Below are 22668 nucleotides of genomic sequence, written 5' to 3' on the forward strand. Positions count from 1 at the left end.
CCAATGTCCCAGGAATCTAAAATCCTCCCCCTCACACCATCTCTTCAGCCATGTATTCATCCGGTATATCCTGCTATTTCTACTCTGACTAGCACTACGTTTGAGTTCCTGCTTTTCAACTTACTTCCTAACTCCCTATATTCTGCTTTTAGGACCGCATCCATTTTTTAAACTATGTCGTTTCTACCAATGTGTACCACGACCACTGGCTGTTCACCCTCCCCCTTCAAAATGTCCTGTACACTCTGAGACATCCTTGACCCTCGCACCAGGGAGGGAACATACCATCCTGGAGTCTCTTTTGCGGCCACAGAAATGCCTATCTATTCCCCTTACAATTGAATCCCCTATAACTATTGTATTCCCACACTTTTTACTCCTCCCCTGTGCAGCAGAGCCAACCATAGTGCAACGAATTGGGCTGTTGCTGCTTTCCGCTGAGAGGCCATTCCCTCCAACAGTATCCAAAGCAGTATATCTGTTTTGCAGGGGAATAACCACAGGAGATTCCTGAACTGCCTGCCTAGTCCTCTTGCTCTGCCTGGTGGTCACCCATTCCCTTCCTGCTTGTGGAGTCTGAGCCAGTGGTGTGACCACCTCTCTATACGTGCTATCCACGATACTCTCCGCCTCGTGGATGCTCCACAGTGTCCTCAGCTGCCGCTCCAGCTCTGAAACCCGGGCTTTCAGGAGCTGCAGCTGGAGACAGTTCCTGCACACATGCCGGTCCTGGGCACTGGAAATGTTCCCGGCTTCCGATATGGAGCACGAGGAGCACACCATGGCTTTGAGCTCTCCTGCCGTGACTTAACACTTTAAATTAACCTTCTGGAAGATATTAATGTCAAATAATATCAGTTACTCTAGGGCCCTTCTTCTCTGGTCCTCGTTACTACAGAACTCCCGAAAAAAAAACGACTTACTATATATGAAATAAACTGTAAACCTTTCTTACCTTAGATACCCAACTATTTAGAGCTATTCCCTAACAGCAGTGACTCACCAACTAATCACCTTGCAGCTTTCCTGTGACATCACTGTTGGCTTTTTTTTGCAAAGCTCCAACGCGCTGTAAGAGGTCTGACTGGTCTCCGCTCCTGAAGGTAAGTGAAGGCCCCGAGCCCCACGCTGGATTTATCCGCTCCTCGGCGTTTCCACACAGGTCTGACTGCTCTCCGCTCCTCAATAAACCGACTCTTCTGATGTTTTTATTTATTGATACAGCACTGAAACAGGCCCTTCGGCCCACCGAGTCTGTGCTGACCAACAACCACCCAGTTATACTAACCCTACAGTAATCCCATATTCCCTACCACCTATCTACACTAGGGGAAATTTACAATGGCCAATTTACCTATCAACCTGCAAGTTTTTGGCTGTGGGAGGAAACCGGAGCACCCGGCGAAAACCCACACGGTCACAGGGAGAACTTGCAAACTCCGCACAGTAAGTGCCCAGAATCGAACCCGGGTCCCTGGAGCTGTGAGGCGGCAGTGTTAAACCACTGTGCCATTGTGCCGCCCAGTTGGCCAGTTTACATCTGCAAACTTCTTAATCATGCCCCCTACATTTAATTCTAAATCAGACATGACCTTCCTTTAACAAATCCATGCCTTTCTAAATGATGATTTATAATGTGTCTCAATTTTTTTTCCCAATAATTTGCCCACCACCAAGATGAGGCTGACTGGCCTGCAATTATTCGGTCTATCCCTTCCTCCCTTTTGAAAAAATGGTACAATGTTAGCAGTCCTCCAGCACCATGCCTATAGCCAGTGAGGATTGAAAAATGATAGTCAGAGCCTCCGCTATTTCCTCCCTTGCTTCTCTTAAGAGTTTGGGAAAGATTTCATCCGGGCTTGGAGATTTATCCACTCTCAAAGATACTAAACCACTTAATATTTCCCTGCTCAATATATTTATCCAATCCAATATTTCATACTCCTCCGGAACTATCCTGGCTGCATCACCCCTCTTTTGTGAATACAGGAACAAAGCATTGAGAACTATGCCCATGTCTTCCCTTGCCATACACAGCTTCCCTTTTTAGTCTCAAATCGGCCCTACTCTTGCCTTAGTTATCCTCTTGCTTTTTACGTATTTATAAAACATTTTTGAGTTTTCCTTGATGTTGCTTGATAATATTTTTTCATCCTCTCTCTTTGCTTTCCTAACTTCATTTTTAATTTCACCCTTGCACTTTCCATACTCATCTGGGCTTTTTACAGTATTGAGCTCTTAGTGTCTGGCATAAGCTTCCCTGTTTTGCCTGATCCTACCTTGACATCCAAAGGGCTCTAGAGTTTGGGAGTCCCACCCTTTTTCTTTGTGAGAACATATTTCTGAACCCTCTCTATCTCCTCCTTGAATGCCTCCCATTACTCGAACAATAATTTACCTTCAAATGGCTATTTCCATTACACTTTTGCTAAATCACATCTCAACTTACTAAAACTGGCCTTTCCCCAATTGAGAATTTTAAATGTGTCCATCTTTATGCTTTTCTATAACCGGGGCGGCACAGTGGCGCAGTGGTTAGCACCGCAGCCTCACAGCTCCAGCGACCCGGGTTCAATTCTGGGTACTGCTTGTGTGGAGTTTGCAAGTTCTCCCTGTGTCTGCGTGGGTTTCCTCCGGGTGCTCCGGTTTCCTCCCACATGCCAAAGACTTGCTGGTTGATAGGTTAATTGGCCATTATAAATTGCCTCTAGTATAGGTAGGTGGTAGGGAAATATAGGGACAGGTGGGGATGTGGTAGGAATATGAAATTAGTGTAGGATTAGTATAAATGGGTGGTTGATGGTCGGCACAGACTCGGTGGGCCGACGGGCCTGTTTCAGTGCTGTATCTCTAAAAACTAAAAACTACTCTGAATCTAACTGAATTATGATCACTCCCATCAGAAAGCTCTCCCACTGATACCCCTTCCACCTGCCCAGCTTCATTCCCTAAAACTAAGTCCAGAACTGCCCCTTCTCTTGTTGGGCTTGCTACGTACTGGCTAAAAAAGTTTTCTTGAATGCATTTTAAGGAATCTGTGCCTTTTACACTGATTTTATCCCAGTTAATATTAAGGTAGTTGCAATCCCCCACTATTACTGCTCTATTGTTTTTGCACTTCCCAGAAATTTGCCTAAATATCTGCTCTTCTATCTCCCTCTATTTGTTGGGTCTATAGTACAATCTCGGCAGTGTGATTGCCCTTTTTTTGATCTTCAGTTCAACCCATATTGTTCGTCTAGCATATCATCCCTCCTCACAGCTACAATTGTTTCTTTAACCTGTCCTCCGCCCCCTCCATTTTTATCCCCCTCTATCTCTATCTTTGCTATTATCAGGGGCTGAGTGCAGAGATGTTTAAACCAATTGAAACATCTATCAGCAAGAGGAGTAGCAACTGGGAACACAGTGTGATCCAGTATCCAACTGGGAACATGGAATGATCCAGTATCTACTTGCCAGGATAGATCTCTGGTTAGGATAATAAAGATAGAATATATTGGAAATATACAGCAGATCCATTAGCATTTGAAGAGAGAGCAAATGCTTCGGGAGAGGTCCTACTGACAAATATTCTTTCAGCATTTTATGTAAAAATAGGTTTGCAGTTTTTCCAAGTGGAGTTTGTTAATCAGTAGAATAAAACATCAAAATTTATTTATTTTTTTTAATTTAGAGATTCAGCACTGAAACAGGCCCTTCGGCCCACCAAGTCTGTGCCAACCAACAACCACCCATTTATACTAACCCTGCAGTAATCCCATATTCCCTACCACATACCTACACTAGGGGCAATTTACAATGGCCAATTTACAGTCTTTAGTTGTGGGAGGAAACCGGAGCACCCGGCGAAAACCCACGCGGTCACAAGGAGAACTTACAAACTCTGCACAGGCAACACAGAATTGAACCCGGGTCCCTAGAGCTGTGAGGCTGTGGTGCTAACCACTGCGCCACCCATTTGTTCTTTGCCACATCACAAGAGGTTTACTTTTGCATTAGAAAAACACATTTGGCACTTCTCATATATCCAGTCTTGCACACCAGCAGCTGAGTTATCTGCAACAGTTGCTCAGACTGTCGTTTCTACCAATGTGTACCACGACCACTGGCTGTTCACCCTCCCCCTTCAGAATGTCCTGTAACCGCTCTGAGACATCCTTGGCCCTAGCACCAGGGAGGCAATATACCATCCTGGAGTCTCTTTTGCGGCCACAGAAATGCCTATCTATTCCCCTTACAATTGAATCCCCTATAACTATTGCATTCCCACACTTTTTACTCCTCCTCTGTGCAGCAGAGCCAACCATGGTGCAACGAATTGGACTGTTGCTGCTATCCCCTGAGAGACCATTCCCTCCAACAGTATCCAAAGCAGTATATCTGTTTTGCAGGGGAATAACCACAGGAGATTCCTGAACTGCCTGCCTAGTCCTCTTGCTCTGCCTGGTGGTCACCCATTCCCTTCCTGCCTGTGGAATCTGAGCCTGTGGTATGACCACCTCTCGATACATGCTATTCATGATACTCTCCGCCTCGTAGATGCTGCACTTATCTAGGGCTCTGCACACAACAGAGAAAGGGTAGTGGAAGCAGACTCAGCAATAACTTTCAAATATAAATCGTATAAATGTTTGAAGGAGAAAAAATTGTAGTGGTCTAGGAAAAGAGCAGGGGAGTGGGACTCATTAGACAGCTTTTTCAACAACTGGCACAGGTACGATGAGCCGAATGGCCTCCTTCTGAGCAGGATCATCCAATGATTTGTTTTCCATGTGGAGATTGGGTAAATTGCACTTTATAAAGGTCTGTACTGCAGAATCTGAACGCAGTCACCTCACTTTTAAAGTGAAAGAATATTACAATATTACTTACAGTATCCATTAAAATCCTTTTCTGAAAGAGGGCCATCTCTTTGCGAAGCTCACTCTGTACAGCCGACTGCTGCTCTGTGTGACTCTTCTCCAGTTCCTCTAAATTCTGAGAGTGACATTAACAGCACCAGAATTTCATCTGCACATTCATCCATGACATGGCACAACTATAGAGTAATCATCGATCAAACGATGCACAAAGCAGACAACACAGTTCAACAGCTGACAGAACATACTGACTGGAAACTTTGGATAACTGCAGATGTGTAAATTCACAATCAGTTAGGAAATATCTGCAAGGTGACTGACAGCCCAGCAGTAGACTCATCGGGACTTTCAATATTTTCACATTTCCTCTTATTCCTGTGCAGCAGGGGAATTGTTTCCCAAGTCATCATCCTCATAATAACACCACCTCGTCCCCTTCCCACGGCACCTTCCCCTGCAATCACAGGAGGTGTAATACCTGCCCATTTACCTCCTCTCTCCTCACTATCCCAGGCCCCAAACACTCCTTTCAGGTGAAGCAGCGATTTACTTGTACTTCTTTCAATGTAGTATACTGTATTCACTGCTCACAATGTGGTCTCCTCTACATTAATGAGACCAAACGCAGACTGGGTGACCGCTTTGCGGAACACCTCCGCTCAGTCCTCAAGCAGGACCCCGAGCTTCTGGTTGCTTGCCATTTCAACACTCCCCCCTGCTCTCATGCTCACATCTCTGTCCTGGGATTGCTGCAGCGTTCCAGTGAACATCAACGCAAGCTTGAGGAACAGCATCTCATTTACCGATTAGTCACACTACAGCCTGCCGGACTGAACATTGAGTTCAATAATTTCAGAGAATGACGGGCCCCCCCCCCGATTTTATTTTTAGTTTTTTTTTCTTTTTCCTTTCTTTTATATATTTTTTTGTGTTTATTTTATTTTATTTTATCTTAGTTTGTTCAGTTTGCTTACCCACTTTTTTTTTCATGTTTGTACTTGCGACTGTCCAATTTTCAGTCCATTAACACCCTCCCTATCTGTACTAATGCTTTGTCTTTCAACACACCATTAACATATTGTTTGCCTTTGCTCCACGACCTTCTGGTCAGCTATTGCTTCCATTGATAAGCCAATCTGCTACTGCCCATTTTTATTTTAGTTTTAGAGATACAGCACTGAAACAGGCCCTTCGGCCCACCGAGTCTGTGCTGACCATCAACCACCCATTTATACTAATCCTACACTAATCCCATATTCCTATCACATCCCCACCTGTTCCTATATATTTCCCTACCACCTACCTATACTAGGGGCAATTTATAATGGCCAATTAACCTATCAACCTGCAAGTCTTTGGCATGTGGGAGGAAACCGGAGCACCTGGAGGAAACCCACGCAGACACAGGGAGAACTTGCAAACTCCACACAGGCAGTACCCAGAATCGAACCCGGGTCCCTGGAGCTGTGAGGCTGCGGTGCTAACCACTGCGTGACCTTGTCCTATTTACACCTTCTCCTTTGTTATCTCTTGCCCCACCCCCACTTTACTTGCTTATAACCTTTTACATTTCTAATATTTGCTAGTTCTGAAGAAGGGTCATTGACCTGAAACGTTAACTCTGCTTCTCTCTCCACAGATGCTGCCAGACCTGCTGAGTATTTCCAGCATTTCTTGCTTTTATTTCAGATTTCCAGCATCTGCAGTATTTTGCTTTTATGTAAGAAAGAATTAAACCTGTTGTGGTCAAACAAGGAGAGGGAAAAGAGGGAAGCCCTTCGACCCCTCCTTACTTGACCATAACAATAGTATTATAAAAATGCACTGAATGTTTCAGCAAACGTTTCTCGGTCATCCATCCTTTTCAAGGTTTACCTTCAGGAACTGGTCAAACAGCTGCTTGATGCTCTTCAGCCTTTGTCCCTGGACCACTCTCATCTGCTGGAAAAGCTTCTGCTGCTGCCTAAACAGGTTCTGCAGAAGAAAAAAGTGGAAACCTGTCATTTTTTTCTCAGTTTATCTCCTTTCAATGGTCCTCCTCCCTTTCTTTCAAGCCAGTTCTGAGCTTACATTCAACAATACCAACAACAAATATTTATATAGCGCCTTTAATCTAATAAAACATCCTGAGATGCTTAACAGGAACATTATGAAACAAAATATGACACTGAGCCACAAAAGGAGATATTAGGTTAGATGACCAAAAACTTCATCAAAGAGGTACGTTTGAAGGAGTATCTTAAAGGAGGAAGCGAGGCCAGGAAGGTGAAGGGAGGGTATTCCAGAGCTTAGGGCCTAGGCAACTGAAGGCGCAACCACCAATGGTGGAGCAATTAAAATCAAGAGGCCAGAGTTTGAAGAGCACAGATACCTCAGAGGGTTGTGGAGCTAGAGGAGATTACAGTGATAGGGAGGGGTGAGGCCACGGAAGGATTTGAAAACAAGGATAAGAATTTTAAAATCAAGACATTGCTTGACCAGGAGCCAATGTAGGTCAGCGAGCACAGGGGTGATTGGGGAACGGGACTTGGTGCGAGTTAAAACACGGGCAGCAGAGTTTTGGATGACCTCAAATTTGCACAGGGTAGAATGTGGAGACCAGCCAGCAATGCATTGGAATAGTTAAGTCTAGAGGTAATGATGGCTCGAATGAGCATTTCAGCTGGAGATGAGCTGAAACGGGGGCAAAGTTGGGCAATGTTACAGAGATGAAAATAGGCATTCTTAGTGATTGTGCAAATATGGAGTCAGAGCTCTTCTCAGGGTCAAACGTGACACAAAGGTTGCGAACAGACTATTTTAATTTCAGACTGTTGCAAGGCAGAAGAATGATGTTGGATTCACTCAGCAGGTCTGGCAGCATCTGTGGAAAGAGAAGCAGAGTTAACGTTTCGGGTCAGTGACCCTTCTTCGGAACTGGCGACGGAAGAAGAGCTCAACGTCATGCCGAGCGCGAAATTCATTGAGATGGGGGCGTAAGGGGATAAAACTGAGACCTTTGCTGAGTACAGAACGCTCAGCATCAGAGAGGGGGAGGTCAGAGGGTATAGTGAATACACGGCAAGGGGTCAGATCAGAAGGGGTGGGGTCAGAGGGAAGTGAAGCGGAAGGAGGATCTGGAGGGGCATTAGTCCCCATCAGCTGCTGGAGCTTGCGTTCCTTAACACCTGAAAGGAAGAAAAAAAGTTTTTTGTTAATGCGTCGGATGAGACGTAAGATGAGATGAAACTGCAGAGTAGAACAGATTTGAGATAAGGTAAGACGGTGCTGCTGGAGAGAGAGGTCCAGTGTGTGCATATGGCGGCGCATAGCACTGAGTGTAGATCTCAGGATGCGGCGAGAGTAGCAGTCCGAGGAACGTTGTATTTCTCGGAGATACCTGTGATCCTGGGTGGTTTCAAAGCATGATGGGTGAAACTGCAGTTGGAATCCACGTGGAATCAGTCGGAGCCGGAGACAGTCACTGAGGAAGGAGATGTGGCTGTGAAAACGAGTTTTGGTAGATACCTTATCAAACACCAGGAGGGAAATAGAAAGCAATGAAGGTGAACAAGGTAAAAGAGACAAACGAAAATCCCGTCGGAGAGAAGAGGGGTCCGAAGGGTTCCCGAAGAAGGGTCACTGACCCGAAACGTTAACTCTGCTTCTCTTTCCACAGATGCTGCCAGACCTGCTGAGTGAATCCAGCATTTCTTGTTTTTGTTTCAGATTTCCAGCATCCGCAGTATTTTGCTTTTATTATAGAAGAATGATGTTGGTAGGTAGAGAATGGAGTTTGGAATGGGGACTGAAAACAATGGCTTCAGTCTTCCCTGTATTTAAATGGAGGAAATTTCTGCTCATCCAGTACTGGATGCTGGATAGGCAGTTTGATAATTTAGCGACAATGGAAGAATTGAGACAGCAGCGTACATGTGAAAACTAACGTTGTGCTTTTGGATGATGTCATCAAGTGACATCACGTAGATGAGAATTAGGAGGGGGAAAAGGATAGGTCCTTGGGGACACCAAAGCAGTAGTCCTGGAGCAGAAAAAGAAGCCATTGCAAGTGATACTCTGGCTACAATTAGATAAGTAAGAATGGAACCAGATGAGAGCCACCCAGGCTTTGATAGAGGATGGTGTAGTCAAGTATTTCAAAGGCTGCGGACAGATCAAGAAGGACGAGGAGGGCAAGTTTACCTTTGTCACAGTCACACAGGACGTCATTTGTGACTTTAATAAGAGCTGTTTCAGCACTGAGTGGGACAGAAATCTGATTGGAGGATTCAAACACGGAAAGATGGGAACAGACTTGGGAGGCAACAAAGATTCAAGGATTTTGGAGAGGAAAGGGAAGATGGAGATGGGACGGTAGTTTGCAAGGATAGTGGGGTCAAGGGTTGGTTTTTGAGGAGAGGGGTGATGATGGCAGATTTAAAGGAGAGAGGGACAATATCTGAAGAGAGAGTGGCACACCCGGCTCTGGGGCATTGTTAGCCGATTGCCAGAAGGTGGAAAGTAGTGGCCCACTGGGGCAGCTCCATTCATTCCACCTCTGGCTGTGCAGAGGTGCTGCCCTTCACTGTGCACATCTCTATATCATCACTAATAAGATTCAGAGCTTGGGAGAATGATGGGCCTAGTTCTCTGATAGTGCACAATACTGTTGTTATTATACAAAGCATCACCATCTCATTGAATAGTTAATACTTGCACTTACAAAGAGCCTTACCACACTTAAACAGATCGGATTGTTTTATATAATAAAATTACTTTGAAGCGTAGTAATTTTAAGTGGGATAACAGGGAAGCCATTGTGTGAAACAGCTTCAAACAGTAACATGGTGAATGACCATTTCATCTGATTCTGATCATGTTGGTTGAGGGAGGAATGTTTTGCAGAACACTGCAGAACTCCTCGGGCTCCTCATTGACCTACATTGGCTCCTATTCCCCAATGCTCAAATTTAAAATTCTAATCCTGGTATTTAAATCCTATTGAGGCCTTGCCCCTGTTAATATGCTATGGTGCTACAGCACCGCACCACCTCCTTGCCCACAAACTCTACGCCCTGACTATGACTTCTAGTCCATTTCTTCTGTTTGCTTTCCACTATCAGCAGCTGTGTCTAGGTCCACGTTTTGAAATTCACTTTCTAAATCCATCCACCCCTCCTCTCTTCAAGATGCTCCTCAAAACCTACATCTTTGTCAAAGGTTTTGGTCGCTCCTCCTAATCCTCCTAATCTTTGGCTCAGTGTGCAATTTTATCCTATGCTTCTGGTACATGCCTTGAGGTATTTTTCTATGTTAAAGGCACTATATAAAATCAACTGAACCACTGGAATAGGACGGAAAGAATAAACCTGTATTTATTTAGCACCTTTCACAAATTCAGAACATCCAGAAATGCTTTACAGAAAATGAAGTACTTTTGAAGTGTAGTCACTGTTATATCCAAACAGCTATCTATTTGGATAGAACTTAAGATGCTTTTAGTACCCAGCAATTTAAAAAAAGACATGATTTGAACATTTAATTGGATGGGGGAGATTCCATTTGTAGATGATACATATGATTAACATTCAGTGATGACTTTTAGTTTAAATCGCATCACATCTTTTTTTAGATGAGTCATTGAACTGAATACAACTTACTCTCACAGTAGTTGTTGAAAAGTGTGAGACTGCTTTTGGACATCAGCAGCGGCTTAATGTGTAGTGTTCTTGCTTCTCTGTCAGGAGATTGTGGGTTCAAGCCCCACTCCAGAGACTTCAATGCATGATGCTAGCTGAAACTTCAGTGCAGTATAGAGAGAGGGCTGCAATGTTGGAGATGCTGCCTTTCAGATGAAGCTTTAAACTGAGGCCCTGTCTGGCTTCTCACATCGACATTAAAAAATCCCATGGCATTATTTGAAGAACAGGTAAGATGTCCCTAATATCATTTATCCCTCAACCAACATCATTAAAACAGATTATCTAGTTATGTATTTCATTGCTGTTTGTGGGATTATGCTGTATGCAAATTGGCTGCTACATTACAACAATGACTACATTTCAAAATGACTTCATTGGTTGTGAAGTGTTTTGGGACTTCTTGAGGTCATGAAAGATACCATGGAACTTAGATAATTTCTTTGTCTCTAATGACCTCTCTCATAGGAGCATTTAATCTCCTGGCCAAATCCTCTTCTGCAGGTTTTGTCCCAACCCACAGGTGGGACAGTAATGCTCAGAATACAATTCTCAGGATCTCACAGATGCTTCAATTGCTCTACGAAAAGCTTCTGCCTGTTAAATAGGTCAGCTAACAGTGTAGATCAAGGGAAAGTGCAGATACAGCAGCATCTGAAAGCTACCTCCTTGAATCGACACTGAGGCTTTGGCCACCTGTACAAACCATCTGCTGCAAAGTGGATTTTGTGATATTGGAAACAAAACCCTCATGGAAGCCCCCTTAATCTACACTCCTCTAAGAATGATAGAATCAGTGAACTGGTACCAGTGGACCTGGATGTTTGGCCAGTGCTTTAGGAATTCAGGACATTGCTTTGGTTTAAGGCAAAGGAGATAGGTAGGCAGAGCCTTGCTGACAGATGCTGAAGGAGGATTATGGGGATTCCTCCCCGGACATGACAGAATCCTCCGGCTGATGTATCTGCTAATGGCACTCCCTAACCACACTTGATTCTCATTTTGATCCGAGGTTTGAAGTGGGACTAGCAAAGCAACTTTAGACACAACTTCACACATTGTTGCAAAGCAAGTGCTGTCATATGGTGGCACGAGTGTCACATGGGCAATCATCCCTGAGAATATCACCATCACCAGATGTACCCCAAACTGCCTATGTTCAGATCATTTCAAGCAGGCAGTGGAGACTTTATGGGTAGAATTAAGAAATAGAAAAGGATTTAAGACTGCAGTGGGAGATGTGCATAGGCCCCCAAGTAGCAACTGTGAAGTGGTAGATTAGAGAAGCAAGTAGCAAAGGCGGAGTGGTTTTAATGGAGGATTTTAACTTTCAATTGTACATGTCTGCTAGGTAAGAGAGGGAAATCAGGGAATTATAAACCAGTTAGCCTAATATCGTTGTTGGGAAATTACTAGAGTCTATAATTAAGGATATGGTGACTGAATATCTTGAAAATTCTCAGCTGATCAGAGACAGATCCGGCATGAATTGTAAAGGGTAGGTCACGTCTGAAGAATCTGACTGAATTCTTTGAAGAGGTAACTAAAGTAGTGGACAGAGGAATGCGAATGGATGCTATTTATGTGGACTTCTGGAAGGTGTGTGATAATGTCCTCATAAGAGACTATTAGTTAATATTGAAGCTCATGAAATTGAAGGCAAATTATTGCTCTGGTTAGGAAAGTGGCTAAGTGACAGGAGACAGAAAGCAGGGATAATGGGCAAGTACTCTAATTAGCATGACGTGATTAGCGGTGTCTCACAAGGATCAGTGTTGGAACCACATATCCGAATTTTCCAATGCCACAAAGGCAGGTGGTATTGTAAGCAGTGTAGGTGGAGGAGTAACATTACAAAGAGACGTTGATAGTTTAAGTGAATGGGTAAAACTGTGGCAAATGGATTTCAATGCAGGCAAATGTAAGGTCATCCAAGTTGAACTAAAACTAATGGAACACGGTACTTTCTCAATGGTGAAAAGCTAAGAACATTGGAGGTCCAAAGAGACTTGGGTCTATGTAGACAGATGATTAAAATGTCATGAATAGGAACAAAAAGGTTAATGGAATGCTGGCCTTTATTTCTAGAGGATTAGAGGGAGGACAAGAGAGGAAGTACTGGAGGGTCTGACATCCTTGAAGGTGGATAAATCGCCAGGGCCGGATGGATTGCATCTCAGCTTGTTAAAGGAAGCCAGGGAGGAAATAGCGGATGCTCTGAGGATCATCTTCAAATCCTCACTGGATACGGGCAAGGTCTGCAAACATTATATCATTGTTTAAAAAGGGTGCGATGAATAGGCCAAATAATCATAGGCCGGTCAGTCTGACCTCGGTGGTGGGTAAATTATTAGAATCAATTCTGAGACAGGATAAACTGCCACTTAGAAAGGCAAGGATTAATCAGGAATAGTCAGCATGGACTTGTTAAGGGAAGGTCATGTCTCACTAACTTGATTGAGTTCTTTGAGAAAGTAACAAGGAGGATTGATGAGGGGGGTAGTGCAGTGGATGTGGTCTACATGGACTCTAGTAAGGCATCTGACAAACTCCCGCATTGCAGGCTGGTCAGAAAAATGAAAGCCCATGGGATACAGGGGAATGTGGCAAATTGGATCCAAAATTGGCTCAGAGACAGGAAACAAAGGCTAGTAGACGACTGATGTTTTTGCGAATGGAAGGAGGTTTCCAGTGGTGTTCCACAAGGCTCAGTGTTGGGCCCCTTGCTGTTTGTGGAATATATTCATGATTTGGACTTAAATGTGGGAGGCATGATTGGGAAATTTGCTGAGCACACAAAAATTGGCCGTGTAGTTGATAGTGAAGAGGACAGCTGCAGACTCCAGAATAATATCAATGGTTTGGTTGAGTGGGCGGAAAAGTGGCAAATGGAATTCAATCCAGAGAAGTGTGAGGTAATGCATTTGGGGAGGGAAAACAAAGCAAGGGAATACACAATAAACAGGAGGATATTGAGAGGGGTAGAAGAAGTGAGAGACCTTGGAGTGCATGCCCACAAGTCCCTGAAGGTGGCAGAACAGGTAGATAGAGTGGTGAAGAAGGCATATGGAATGCTTTCCTTTATTGGCCGAGGCATAGAATACAAAAGCAGGGATATAATGCTGGAATTGTACAAAACGCTGGTTAGGCCACAGTTGGAGTACTGCGTACAGTTCTGGTCACCACATCAAAGGAAGGACATAATTGCTCTGGAGAGAGTACAGAGGAGATTTACAAGAATGTTGTCATAGCTTGAAAGTTGCAGCTATGAGGAAAGAGTGGATAGGCTAGGGTTGTTTTCCTTAGAACAGAGGAGGCTGAGGGGTGACTTAATTGAGGTGTACAAAATTATGAGGGGCCTAGATAGAGTAGACAGAAAGGATTGTTTCCTGTAGCAGAGGTCAATTACTAGTCGGCACAGATTTAAGGTGATTGGTAGAAGAATTAGAGGGGACATGAGGAAAACCTTTTTCACCCAGAGGGTGGTGGGTGTCTGGAATTCACTGCCAGGAACGGTGGTGGAGGCAGAAACCCTCAACTCATTTAAAAGATACCTGGACATGCACCTGAAGTGCTATAACCTGCAAGGCTACGGACCAGGTGCTAGAAGGTGGGATTAGATTGGGCGGCGAGTTTTTGCAGCAAGCGCGGACATGATGGGATGAATAGCCTCCTTCTGTGCCGTAATTTTTCTATAGTTCTAGAACACAAGTCATGCTTCAGCTATACAACGCCCTGGGTAGACCACACCTGGAGTACTGTTTGTAGTTCTGGTCACACATTAAGAAGAATGCATTGTCCTTGGAGGGAATGCAGTGTAGATTTACCAGAATGTTATATGGACACCAAGGGTTAAATTACGAAGAGAGATTACACAGACTAGGATTGTATTCTCAGGAATTTAGAAGATTAAAGGGTGATTTCAAGCTATTAAAGGGAACAATTAGGGTATCTATAGATAAACTATTTCCTCTGGTTAAGTAGTCTTCGACTAGGGGGCATAGTTTAAAAATTAGAGTCAGACCTTTCAGGAGTGAAATTAGGAAAGATTTCTACACACTTAGGGTGGTAGAAGTTTTGAACACTCTTTCACAAACAGCAACTAATATTAGATCAATTCTTAATTTTAAAACTGAGATTGATAGATTTTTGTTAACCAAAAGTATTGAGGGATAGAGGGCAAAGGTGGGTCGATGGAGTTAGGTCATGATCAGCCATGATCTCATTGAATGGCAGAACAGACTTGAAGAGCTAAATGGCCTCCTCCTGTCCTTATTTTCTCTCCACTGCCAACCTAAGCTTATTCCTGTGCTATATGGAGGAAACTGAAAGAAGAAATTATGGAACAGTTTTGTTAGAAAACTGTGTTAGGTCCATGTTAAGGAAGTTAACTATCACGCGTAGTTTTAATTATTGAATGCTATTTTTCATTGTTCTGATCTAGTCATGAGAAACTCATGCTTCATTCAGTCCTATGTAACATCCTGAAGAAATCTTGTACATATACTTAAGATAAAATAACATTATTCAAGACAATGTCTGGACACTTACTTCTATTTTCTCTTCTTGATCCTTGGCCTTTTGAATATCTTTCTCCCATTGCTGGAAGATTCCAGTAAACTGCTTACAGTAATCATCAGTCAGCTTTTGCCTATACAAATAAAACAAAGTAAATCAAAAAAAATAGCAGTGTCAATGCGCCCAAGGGCTACTCAGTGACCAATCCTGGGAACCAGCATCCATCACCATCAACACCATTCATTGACACCACATACATTAGGAATGGGAACTAGACCAGCTTCTTATGTAAGAAACAGCACCTTCAGAAGGGCAGAAAAAAACTCAAGAGATTGAGTACAAAACTGGTGAATCTCAATCTGGACCAGAGCTTTAAAACAATATTCTATGTTGACTAGTAGATATGTGGAATAGACTCTTCTTAGAACTAACTCACAGGCACTCCTGGTTCTTTTCAAAAGGTGGGACAGATCCTATGATATGGGCACTGCTGGATATTAGGATTAATGCTATCTCTCAATATTCTGTACTCCTGCTCAATACAAGATCTACAAGCAGTAAGCACTCCCTATGACCAAAGTATTTCTGACAGTTGGCTTCCAGGTAGACAATGAACCTTCTATTGTTGGGGTATGCACTGGAAACAGTACACGTATGCCAGTGTAGTACTGATTGACATTGGAGAAAAACAACACTGGCAGATTTTATAGTTCAGGCTGAAATAAATTGTTTTTTAAGACACAGAAATAACACAGAAGCAAAATTGAACAATCAGCAGAATGATAGATAATGGAACACTTGATTTCTCAGGAGTACTTTAAAAAGGTTCCAAAACAATAAAAGTTCCAACTCTTGCAGTACTAGTACCCTGCAGTAACTCTATTAGCTGGACACGTCCTTGATCAAAAGCTTTCATGCAAGAAGAGTACTTCACAGAGTCCTTATAGATAGCTGTATGTTGAATAGGGAACTTGAGTATCTAGAATGCCCACATGATTAATATTTTCTTTTGAAGTCAAGTTGGTATAAGATGCCTGCACACATAATCAAAAACAAAAATCTAGATATAGAGATAGTTATGATCTGAAATAGCGTAGATGGATCAGTCATGGATGCTGCAATTTCTTGAAGCTGTGAGTCCCAATTGCTATTCCTGGAAGAAACTGGAAAAAAAATACAACAGCCTTCTCTGAAAATTCTTTAGGTGGAGTAGTCAGCCTGGTTTATCAAGTCACTGTCTCTGCTACCATTAATATATAACACATGAAACTCAGGTATAAAAAAATGCCATTCAGCTCATCCCTCTAAGTATTCTTACTCTCTCGCTACCTCTTTCTTCCCTGGTACAGTAATTAAAAATAGATGCAGTACTGGTCTGTTCCGTGCACTGAGAAGCTTGTTCTCCACTGTTCTGGCTATATCCTCCCATGTTGTATTAGTTTAGCCACAGCCCTGGGTTATTCATTTAAATTATATACATTTTTATACATAATATATTAACACACATATATGTATCACTTTACATTTCTGTGTTAGATTTTATTTGATATTTGCTTAAGCAATTCCATGAGCAACTTAAAATCTCTTCTGAATCTTTAACAGCTCTGTCACTCTCCCTATTTAAGAGGCATTGATAAATTTGACAGTTTCTGAATCCAGGCTGTTTGTAAAGATGAGAAAGAATAAGAACCAGAGATCTATTGTTTCAAACCATAAAAGACAACTTTTTTTTATGGGGATTCACAGACTGGTGAACTGTGGGAAGTTTAAAATTTCTCCAATTTTTTAGCTGGAATTTTTCATTGGGCGGGAGGTCCCGCCCACTGGCTGAAAAGTTGGTGGCCAGCCCACCTCTGCCAGGCCTGGGGAGCCAGGCTGTTTTTGCTTAATTGGTCTTGGGCGGGACTTCCAATTCCTTAAAGCATCAAGTCCCGCCTAATGGTGCTGCCAGCCAATCAGCGAGCTGGCAGCTCTCAGTCCCAACAGTGCCACCGGGAGTGGTGGGCAATTCTGGGACTACACGCAGCCATCGCAAGCAAGGTGAAGGACAGCCCAGAAGACAGGTAAGCTTTTAGGGCCTCGCCGGGGACAATTGGCCAGGCCCTGGCAAGGCAAGAGGAGTCAGTTAGGGGGGCAGGGGGGAATGCTATCAGTTGGGGGCACTTGGAACTTCAGGGGCGGTCCTCTGTGGGGCACAGGGTGCCCGATCAGGAGGGCCACCCCCCAGCCCACAAGAAGGCCACCTGGTTTTACCAGGCAGGGTTCTTGAGGCTTTTGCCATCCGGACGCTGAGGGTAATTGGCCACTAAAGGCCTTGATTGGCCTGGGATGGGTGGGCCATTTCTCACCGCTGCCGCTCCGTGTAAAATTGCAGCGACTTTGGTAACTAACCACCCCCGCCACCCGACACCACCACCAGCAACCCACTCGTTGGGGGCTGTAAAATTCCGGCCATAGAGTCATTTACGGCACAGGAGGCCATTCAGCCCATCGAGTCTATGCCGGCTCTCCATGGAGCTATTCAGTCAGTCCCACTCCCCTGCTCAATCCCCAAAGCCCTGCAAGTCTATTTCCTTCAAGTGGCCATCCAATTTCCTCTTGGATGTCATTGAAGTTCTTTTCTTAAGTGTAACCTTTATATCAGAAACACTTGTCAGGCAGTTTCTTTGTCTTTATACATTATTTGGGTTGTCAGTGTTTAATTGGGAAAGATACCTCCTTTTTTCTTCCTTTGCAGTAGTTCAAAGAAAATAGGGATACCATTGAGGTTAAGTGTCGAGGTTTCTACAGTGAGTCTCCAGGCAGCACTCAAGTAGATACTCCATGAATATCCAATGTCATGTATAAACATCATCACAAATGTTGATCAAAAATAAATGTACTACTTGCAAGACCCACAGAGTTTAGATATCATTTATTTTTTTCAGGTAAGTTCTGTTTTAAGTGAGAAACACTGAGCTGTTTGTATCTGCTGATGTTTTGACTTGGGTTCCTGCTACCTTTATTCTCATTAAGATTGATTTGCAGCTGTGATATGAGATATATTGCCTGTCAGTGTGGTATGTCAGAGAGCTAGAGTTACAGTTCCAGTGCACAGATAGTAACCAGCTCTCTCATTACCTGCACAGAGGTTATTCTCAGTTCACTAAAAACTTAGGTTTGCCTGTGGAATATGGGCTTTTGTGCTGAGCATGAGGGCGGCACAGTGGCGCAGTGGTTAGCACCGCAGCCCCACAATTCCAGGGACCTGGGTTCAATTCTGGGTACTGCCTGTGCGGAGTTTGCAAGTTCTCCGTGTGACCATGTGGGTTTTTGCCGGATGCTCCGGTTTCCTCCCACAGCCAAAGACTTGCGGGTTGATAGGTAAATTGGCCGTTGTAAATTTCCCCTAGTGTAGGTAGGTGGTAGGGAATATGGGATTACTGCAGGGTTAGTATAAATGGGTGGATGTTGGTCAGCACAGACTCGGTGGGCCAAAGGACCTGTTTCAGTGCTGTATCAATAAAAAAATCTGGAAACACACCCAAATTATAGCAGTGGTATTCAATATTAGTGGATTGTATGGTTCCCTCGGGTAGGTATTTTTATTTGAAATGGTCTTCTGCGTGTAATCTTTCAAACTGTGTCATTTTACTGAGTGGTCCCAGCAGCCAGCCTTGGTGAATCCCATATGTTTGTTTCGGGATGCTTGCAGAAAAATAATCAGCAATGCACACGGTCCCTGTAAACTCAATACAAAGGCAGCTCTGGCAGAACAGACTAGATTGGGCACAAGAATTTGGGCTTCTGTACAGCTAGGGCTGGGGAGACACTGGCCCCATTTGAGAGACTCAGCTTATAGATGGATTTGATTTCTTCATTGCTCCCAATGATCTGATGGTCAAGTATGGTATTCCTAACTCTAGCCAGAGTGCAAAAATCATGAGAGAAATCACTAAAAACTGAGAATTCTGCAGAGAAACATAGAAAATAGGAGCAGGAGTAGGTCATTTGGCCCTTCGAGCCTGCTTCGCCATTCATTATGATCATGGCTGATCATCCAACTCAGTAACCTGTTCCAGCTTTCGCCGCATATCCTTTGATATAGTAGTAGATATATGTAGTATATATAAATGATTTGGAGGAAAATGTAGCTGGTCTGATTAGTAAGTTTGCGGACGACACAAAGATTGGTGGAGTTGCGGACAGTGATGAGGATTGTCAGAGGATACAGCAGGATATAGATCGGTTGGAGACTTGGGCGGCGAAATGACAGATGGAGTTTAATTCGGACAAATGTGAGGTAATGCATTTTGGAAGGTCTAATGCAGGTGGGAAGTATACAGTAAATGGCAGAACCCTTAGGAGTATTGACAGGCAGAGAGATCTGGGTCCACAGGTCACTGAAAGTGGCAACGCAGGTGGATAAGGTAGTCAAGAAGGCATAGGGAATCTTGCCTTCATCGGTCGGGGCATAGAGTATAAAAATAGGCAAGTCATGCTGCAGCTGTACAGAACTTTAGTTAGGCCACACTTAGAATATTGTGTGCAATATGGTCGCCACACTACCAGAAGGACGTGGAGGCTTTGGAGAGGGTACAGAAGAGGTTTACCAGGATGTTGCCTGGTCTGGGGGGCATTAGCTATGAGGAGAGGTTGGATAAACTCGGATTGTTTTCACTGGAACGACGTAGGTGGAGGGGGCTACATGATAGAGGTTTACAAAGTTATAAGCGGCATGGACAGAGTGGATAGTCAGAAGCTTTGTCCCAGGGTGGAAGAGTCAGTTACTAGGGGACATAGGTTTAAGGTGAGAGGGGGAAAGTTTAGAGGGGATGTGCGAGACAAGTTCTTTACACAGAGGGTGGTGAGTGCATGGAACTTGTTGCCGGGGGAGGTGGTGGAAGCAGGTACGATAGCGACGTTTAAGAGGCATCTTGACAAATACATGAATACGGACCCCAGAATTGCAGAAGGTTTTAGTTTAGGGAGGCATAAAGATCGGCGCAGGCTTAAAGGGCCGAATGGCCTGTTCCTGTGCTGTACTGTTCTTTGATCCCTTTAAACCCAAGAGCTATATCTAACTCCTTCTTGAAAACATACAATGTTTTGGCCTCAACTGCTTTCTGTGGTAGCGAATTCCACAGGTTCACCACTCTCTGGGTGAAGAAATGTCTCCTCATCTCAGTCCTGAATGGTTTACCCCATATCGTTAGACTATGACCCCTGGTTCTGGACTCCCCCACCATCGGGAACATCCTTCCTGCATCCACCCAGTGAAGTCCTGTTAGAATTTTATAGCTTTTTATGAGATCCCCCCTCACTCTTCTGAACTCCCAGTGAATATAATCCTAACCGACTCAATCTCTCCTCATACGTCAGTCCTGCCATCCCAGGAATCAGTCTGGTAAACCTTCGCTGCACTCCCTCTATAGCAAGAACATCCTTCCTCAGATAAGGAGACCAAAACTGCACAATATTCCAGGTCTGGCCTCACCAAGGCCCTGTATAATTGCAGCAAGACATCTCTGCTCCTGTACTCGAATCCTCTCACTATGAAGGCCCACATACCATTTGCCTTTTTTACCGCCTGTTGGACCAGCATGCTTACCTTCAGCGACTGGTGTACGAAAACACCCAGGTCTCGTTGCATATTCCCCTCTCTCAGTTTACAGCTGTTCAGATAATAATCTGCCTTCCTGTTTTTGCTACCAAAGTGGATAACCTCACATTTATCCACATTATACTGAATCTGCCATGCATTTGCCCAGTCACTCAACTTGTCCAAATCACCTTGAAGCCTCTCTGCATCCTCCTCACAACTCACCCTCCCACCCAGTTTTGTGTCATCTGCAAATCTGGAGATATTACATTTACTTCCCTCATCTAAATCATTAATATATATTGTGAATAGCTGGGGTCCGAGCATCGATCCTTGCTGTACCCCACTAGTCGCTGCCTGCCATTCGGAAAAGACCCATTTATCCCTAGTCTTTGTTTCCTGTCTGCCAACCAATTTTCTATCCATCGCAATACACTACCCCCAATCCCATGCGCTTTAATTTTACACGCTAATCTCTTATGTGGGACTTTGTCGAAAGCCTTCTGAAAGTCCAAATAAACCACATCTACTGGCTCCCCTTCATCAACTCTACTAGTTACATCCTCGAAGAATTCTAGTAGATTTGTCAAGCATGATTACCCTTTTATAAATCCATGCTGACTCTGTCCGATTCTACCACTGTTCTCCAAGTGCTCTGCTATAAAATCTTTGATAATGGATTCTAGAATTTTCCCCACTACCAGGCTGACTGGTCTATAATTCTCTGCTTTCTCTCGACCTCCCTTTTTAAATAGTGGGGTTACATTAGCTACCCTCCAATCTGTAGGAACTGTACCAGAGTCTATAGAATCTTGGAAGATGACCACTATTTCTAGGGCCACTTCCTTAAGTACTCTGGGATGCAGACCATCAGGCCCTGGGGATTTATCGGCCTTCAATCCCATCAATTTCCCAAACACAATTTCCCTCCTAATACTGATTTCCTTCAGTTCTTCTCTCTCACTAAACCCTGTGTTCCCCAACATTTCTGGTGTATTTGTGTCCTCCTTTGTGAAGACAGAACTAAAGTATGCATTTAGTTGGTCAGCTATTTCTTTGTTCCCCATAATAAATTCCCCTGTTTCTGACTGTAAGGGACCTACATTTGTCTTCACCAATCTTTTTCTCTTCATGTATCTATAGAAACTTTTACAGTCAGTTTTTATGTTCCCTGCAAGCTTGCTCTTGAACTCTATTTTCTCCTTCTTAATCAATCCCTTGATCCTCCTTTGCTGAATTCTAAACTGCTCCCAATCTCAGGTCTGTTGTTTTTTCTGGCAAATTTATATGCCTCTTCCTTGGATTTAATGCTATCTCTAATTTCCCTTGTAAGCCATGGTTTGGCTACCTTTCCCGTTTTACTTTTGCGCCAGACAGGAATAAACAATTGTTGCAGTTCATCCATGCGCTCTTTGAACGTTTGCCATTGCCTTTCCACGGTCATCCCTTTAAGTAACGTTTCCCAATCCATCATAGCCAACTGGCACCTCATACCCTCGTAGTTTCCTTTACTAAGATTCAGAACCCTAGTCTCAGAATCAACTACGTCACTCTGCACCTTGATGAAGAATTCTATCATATTATGGTCGCTCATCCCCAAGGGTCGCGCACAACAAGACTGTCAATTATTCCTCTCTCATTACACAATACCCAGTCTAGGATAGCCTGTTCTCTAGTTGGTTCCTCAAATTATTGGTCTAGAAAACCATCCCATATACACTCCAAGAATCCCTCCTCTACGGTATTGTGACTAATTTGATTTGCCCAATCTATATGCAGATTAAACTCACCCATAATTACAGATGTTCCGTTATCGCATGAGTCTCAAATTTCCTGTTTAATGCCGTTCCCAACATCACCGCTACAGTTTGGGGGTCTATGTACAACCCCCACTAACCTTTGTTGCCCCTTAGTGTTTCTCAGCTCTACCCATACAGATTCCACCTCGTTAGAGCTAATATCTTTCCTCACTATTGCGTTAATTTCCTCTTTAACCAGCAATGCAACTCCACCGCCTTTTGCTTTTTGT

At 43.7% G+C, this 22668-nt stretch overlaps 1 protein-coding gene across 10 annotated transcripts in view; it reads right to left on the bottom strand.

The window, feature by feature from the left end:
• sycp3 (synaptonemal complex protein 3) overlaps positions 1-22668 on the bottom strand; it is a 140877-nt gene that overhangs the window by 16713 nt on the left and 101496 nt on the right. For all 10 annotated transcript variants that reach the window (XM_068056932.1, XM_068056927.1, XM_068056936.1 and 7 more), the window contains 3 exons: positions 15092-15191; positions 6738-6836; positions 4876-4980 (listed from right to left, as the gene is read on the bottom strand). In XM_068056932.1, the coding sequence (XP_067913033.1) occupies positions 4876-4980; positions 6738-6836; positions 15092-15191 (304 nt within the window). The remainder of the gene's footprint in view (positions 1-4875; positions 4981-6737; positions 6837-15091; positions 15192-22668) is intronic.

Source organism: Heterodontus francisci, chromosome 25 (assembly GCF_036365525.1).
Source record: "Heterodontus francisci isolate sHetFra1 chromosome 25, sHetFra1.hap1, whole genome shotgun sequence".
Classification (NCBI taxonomy): domain Eukaryota; kingdom Metazoa; phylum Chordata; class Chondrichthyes; order Heterodontiformes; family Heterodontidae; genus Heterodontus; species Heterodontus francisci.